General features: G+C 43.5%; 1 protein-coding gene across 2 annotated transcripts in view; it reads left to right on the top strand.

The window, feature by feature from the left end:
• Positions 1-6,000, top strand: part of MEIS1 (Meis homeobox 1) — a 129,170-nt gene that overhangs the window by 29,578 nt on the left and 93,592 nt on the right. For both annotated transcript variants that reach the window (XM_032806538.2, XM_032806537.2), the window contains exon 7: positions 1-18. This exon is cut by the window's left edge and continues 94 nt beyond it. In XM_032806538.2, coding sequence (XP_032662429.1) covers positions 1-18 — 18 coding nt within the window. The remainder of the gene's footprint in view (positions 19-6,000) is intronic.

Below are 6,000 nucleotides of genomic sequence, written 5' to 3'. Positions count from 1 at the left end.
ACAACAGCAGTGAACAAGGTAGGAAAGTAACCTTCATATCTTTGTCTTCTGCTAAAGAATAAGTGACCAGCGTGTGCAGATTGGTCACTATGTCTTTTTGAAATGTGTTGAGACATTAGAGCTTTATGCCTGGCATTGTCTGTCTTTTCCTTTTTATTGACTCATTTCCCCCTGTCTTTAGGCAGTCAAAGGTGTTTGCACGTTTATTTCTTAAACTCTGCCAACATGCACACACTAGAACAACATATGTACCAAATTTGCAGTATGTTTTATTAAAATAAGCAACTAGAGCTTTTGACATCAGAATGGTTAAAAGAAGAAATCTTCAAAAGCAAACATAATTAAGGTTGCAGAATTGAATGTTAATATTTTAAAGATGCTATTGAAACTTTTGTGCATATAAATATAAAAGTTTGCCTGCACATTGCACTAAATCTTACAATCAGTACTGTTTCCTCCCTCTGTGCCAATTTATTTGAATGCAGAAATGTTTTGTTAGACAGCCAAACCAACTGGAGTAATTGACTTAACAGAAATAGTATGAATCTAGTTTGTGTTACATGCTTTAGAAGTAGTACATCCTACAAATAATTAACACTGTCTTCTAAATTCAACATTTTAAAAACAGATGACTTGAAAATAAAAGCTGCATGTTGAAATGCTTCATACTTCTTTCTGAAGAGACCAACTGCAGTGGATTTTGTGTTAATTTAATGCAATTAAAATTTTAAAAGAATCCTTAATCTGAATATAAAAGAAAGTGTTTTATTGAAGTTGACTCTGAACCCACAATAGGTATATACTTTTAAATCTGATTTTATGATCCTGTTTCATTCAAGTGCTGTTAGACAGCAAAGGAATTATGTTTCCAAAAAAGATTGAACAATACTGATTAGAATTGCAAAGTCTACATTTAACAAGATTAGTTTTTAAACTAAAAGAGTATATTTTAATTTTTTATACACATGGATGTATCTTACATTGTGAATAACATCTCTTTATAGAATTTTAAGTATTTGAGACACTTTACTGCTTGAAGAAAAGTTGCTGACTTCATCACAAGTATAGGCTAGTAAAAATGGGGCCTGGAATAGTAAACTGTTGCAGAGCTGAGGCAGAAACTGGTAACCTTCTGACCTCTGACTTTTACTGGAAAATGATATGCAACATAAATTCAAGGGGCCTTTTTTCTTTCAAGTATGTATACATATATATTATAGTGTCACTATTCACAATGCTGTAGTTAAGATGGTGTCAGCACGTTCATTAGAGCCCCCCCATCTTCAGGAGTTCATTTTAAATTCTGTTTTTTAAGGGTGTAAGCTGCTGCGGGTTTGTGGGGGAACTGCTTTGAACTGAAACTTGGCATTTAAGGTTTCTTAGCCAAGAATGAGATGTTCTTATGTTGGGGGTATTCAAAGTGTGTGTGGTGGCGGGGACTGCGGGGATGGATGAAGAGGGAGTGTTTGGAGAACTTTCAGGGGGACAGTTTTTAAAAGTGACTAGGCAATTTAGGAGTCCCATCTACTTTCAGTGGGACTTGAGCTCCTAAATCCTTTAGATGCTTTTTGAAAATCTCTGCTTAAAATGGGGTTGATTATTTCAAAATGTGGCATGTTATTAGTCTGTAATGTGTGCCAATCATTTCTGATATCTTAAAGTAAACTGACCAAGACACATGTTGCTCTCTTGCTGGGTTATTCCTAGTAGCTCAGTGTTTTTGCATGTCATTCATAGCAAGGTGCGTGCTATGAAGACAGAGAATGTAAATTTTCAAAAGTGCCTAGGTCCTATTGATATTCAGTGGAAAGACTTTCAATGGAACTTAGACTCCTAAGTCACTTAGGCACTTCTGAAAATTTTACTCAGAGTTTATAAAGAACTTTAACAAAATTGGAACTCAAGGTGCACTAGATCTTTGTAGAACGGATATGTTTTATAAAGAAGAATCATTGTGTTAAAGTTCTTGAAAGAGGAAACTAGACATTAGTAATAACTACTTATGCTGCGGAACTCTATGGGCTTGTGTACACAAATGCTTACTTTGCCAAAAGCTGGGGTGTGACTCTACCATGCATTAGCTTGCTCTGTGCCCACTGTGTGGATCCTGCAGACACGCACTAACAGTTCTTCAGTGTGCTTTGGTCTACCCCACTTTGAAATGCAAGTAGATTAAAGTACACTAAGGACTGTTAGTGCACATCTGCAGGGTCACCCAGACCATTAGTGCGCAGCAGGCTAGTGAGGGATGGATTCACACCCTAGCTTACCGTGACCTAAATGTTAGTGTAGACAAGCCCTTTTAGTGCAGACATGTAGTAAACACAAATGAACTGTCCACCCTTCAGAGAGGGCTTGCTCCTGTGCTAGTTGAAGTGAATGGCAAAACTCCCATTTAATTCAAAGATGTATCAAGCAGGGTAGTGTAAGTCTGGTCATCTTGCACTTGCATTCTGTGATAGCTCCTTCTGCACCAGCATGAGGTGTCGTTAGGGCTGCCAGCTTTCTATTTGCGGAACCGAACACCCTTGCCCCGCCCCTTGTCTCACCCTTCTCTGAGCTCAAGCCCCCCCACTCATTCCTTCCTCACTCTCCTGTTGCTCATTCTCACCTATCTTTGCTCACTCGCTCATTTTCACTGGGCTGAGGTAGGGGGTTGAGGTGTGGGAGGGGGTGAGGGCTCTGGCTGGGGGTGTGGCTCTGGGGTGGGGCCAAGGATGAGGGGTTTGGGGTTCAGGAGAGGGCTCCAGGCTGGGGCGGGGGTTGGAGTGTGAGAGGGGGTGAGGGTAGGGCCGGTGCAAGGATGTTTCATGCCCTAGGTGAAACTTCCACCTTGCACCCCCCCCCCGAGGCACCCCCCCCTTGCGGCAGCTCCCCACTCTCTGCCCTGAGGCACGCCCCTCGCCCCAGCTCACCCCTGCTCCGCGCACGAGCACCCCAAGCACACTATGGCTGCTTCACTTCTCCCGCCTCCCAGGCTTGCAGCGCCAATCAGCTTAGGCGCTGCAAGCCTGGGAGGTGGGAGAAGTGAAGCAGCCACACGGTGTGCTCAGGGAGGAGGCGGAACAGGGGTGAGCTGGGACGGGGAGTTCACCTGCGTGCCGCCCCCCCCTTACTTGCTGCAGGCGGCCTCCCTGCTCTCCCCTGCCCCAGTTCCCTCCGCCTAAATGCCGGTAGCGACCAGGGCGGTCGATGATCCAGCTGCCGCGGTCGCTGCCAAAGAAAATGGTGCCCCCCAAATCCCAGCACCCTAGGTGACCGCCTAGGTCACCTAAATGGTTGCACTGGCCCTAGGTGAGGGCTTCAGCTGGAGATACGGCTCTGGGGTGGGGCCAGGGATGCAGGGTTTGGGGTGCAGGACAGGGCTCCAATTGGGGGTTGGGGTGCAGGGGCAGGGCTCCAGGCTGAGACAGGGGGTTGGAGTGTGGCAGGGGGTATGGGCTCTGGGCTGGAGGTGTGGACTCCAGAGTGGGGTCAGAAATGAGAAACTTGGGGTGCGGGAAGTGGATCTGGGCTAGGGCAGGGGGTTGAGGTGTGTGTGCGAGGGATGAGGGTTCTGGCTAGGGTGCCTGCTCTAGGGGAGAGATTGGGGTGCAGGAGGAGGCAACATCTCTCTCCAGCTTCTAGACGAAGGCATGAGCACAAGGCTCTGTGCACTGCTGGAGCCTGCAGGTGCCACCCGTCAGCTCCCATTGGCTACGGTTCCTGGCCAATGAGAGCTGCTGAGCTGGTGCTGGGGGCAGGGAGGGCAGTGCACAGAGCCTCCAAGGCTGTCCCTATGCCTAGGAGTGAGAGGGAGAGGCTGGCAGCTTCCTGGGAGTCTTGTGGAACCGAGTAGGGAGCCTGCCTGTGCCGCCAACCAGACTTTTAACGGCCTGGTCAACAGTGCTGACCAGAGCCGCTAGGGTCCCTTTTCAACTGAGCGAAAACTGGACACGTTGCAATGCTAGGTGTTATGCAAGGAAAGTTTGAAAGTCAATGGCAGGCCAAGGAAAAACTGATGGCAGTTTTGCCAACTCTTACAGTGTACAGTGTTTTTCTTAAAGCCCCTAGAGTCATGTGATTGTGAGAATTTCAACTATCATTTAAAAAAAAAAAAGTTTCTTGCCCTCCTGGTTGCAGAGAGAAAAGATTGAAACCTGAATCCTAGAGGCTCAAAAGACAGAAAGCAAATACCTCTTCTCTCCACCCTACCCCACCCAAAAAAAGAAAATTACTATTTTTAAAATCTTGTGGATTTTAATCAAATCTCATGATTTTGGGGGCCTGATTGGGGATTATTGAACACTTGGGGTTGGGCAATACTGTGCTGAATCTGCAATTTAAGTAGCTTTTTTGGCTATGTGCCTCTTTGAGATAGGAAAGCAAAGTAGTTATGGGGGCTACTGCAACAATGAAGCAGCAATACCAACCATGGAATGGCTCAAGTGCCACTACACAGTATATTGTAAAGAGGGGGAGATTCTGTCCCCACCACAATCTTTGTGAAACCGAGAATTTTCCCCCTAGTACATCAGCTGTATTACATGCATTGGGTATAACGAGTGCATGTATATATTTGTGATTTCTTCACCTTAGGCCAGAGTCACAAATATATAAATGCATATATTATACCCAATGCATGTAATACTGCTTATGTACTAGAGGACAAATTTTTCTTCACATTAGGCCAGAATTATTTTCTCTCTCGTAATATAAAATGCAGTTAAAATAGCCATAAAGATGTTTACCCTGATGATCAAAAGAGTAAAAATAAATAAATAAAATTACACGTGTTTCCTCAACCTACTTCCCGCTTAATAGCATAGTTTATATAGTACAAAACATCAACTGTGTTCACGCCGGACTCTAACAGAGTTCAATATCCGCTGCAAAAGTCCATCTAGCCCGGTATCCTGTCTTCTGACAGTGGTCAATGCCTGGTGTTTCAGAGGGAATGAACAGAACAGTCAATCATTGGTGCCTGTTATCCAGTCCGAGCTTCTGGCAAACAGCGTCTAGGGACACTCAGTACAAGGTGTTGCATCCTTGCCCATCCTGGCCATTAGCCATTGATGGACCTATCCTCCATGAACTTACCTAGTTCTTTTTTGAATCTTGTTATAGTCTTGGCCTTCACAACATCCCTTGGCAAAGAGTTCCACAGATTGACTGTGCGGTGGGTGAAGAAATATTTCCTTTTGTTTGTTTTAAACGTGCTGCCTATTAATTTCATTTGGTAATCCCTAGTTCTTGTGTTATTAGAAGGAGTAAATAACACTTCCTTATTTACTTTCTCCAAACCAGTCGTGATTTTATAGACTTCGATCATATCCCCCCCTTTTCCAAGCTGAAAAGTCCCAGTCTTACAAATCTCTCTTCATACGGCAGCCATTCCATAACTGTAATAATTTTGTTGCCCTCCTTTTGTACCTTTTCCAATTCCAATATATATTTTTTGAGATAGGGCGACCATATCTGCACACGGTATTCAAGATATGGGCATGGATTTATGCAGAGGCATTATAATATTTTATTTCTTATTATCTATCCCTTTCTAAATGGTTCCTTTACAAATGTTCCTAATGGTACATTTGCAAAAACCCACTTTTGTGGGTGTGTAGGTGGGTTGTTTGACAACTGGATAAAAAGATGTATGCGTGGGGCAGGTGTAACAGAGTTTTGTGTGTGTGTGTGTGTGTGTGTGGTGGGTGCACTCAGACTTGAAAGACAAGGCCTGATAGGCTTTAAAAGAAAAGTGTCCATTTACATGTGTACATGTTTGTTCATTCTGTAGTTGTCTATTACGTATTTTTGGACAAGTTTTTAAAGTGTCTCTGATTTACCTGATGCATCATTGCTTTTTTTAATCCCTGTAATGTATATCTTACAAGTTGTCTGAGTACTTATTTACAAAATCAATCAGTCTTCCCTTCAAAAATATCATTGTGTACTATCATTTTAAAGTATTTTTTTGTAAAATGTAAATGTATTTACTTAGTAGGCAGCAATAATTCCTTA

Source organism: Chelonoidis abingdonii, chromosome 3, assembly GCF_003597395.2.
Source record: "Chelonoidis abingdonii isolate Lonesome George chromosome 3, CheloAbing_2.0, whole genome shotgun sequence".
NCBI lineage: Eukaryota > Metazoa > Chordata > Testudines > Testudinidae > Chelonoidis > Chelonoidis abingdonii.
The sequence above is the reverse complement of the archived record's forward strand: the minus strand, read 5'-3'. Positions and strand labels throughout refer to the sequence as shown.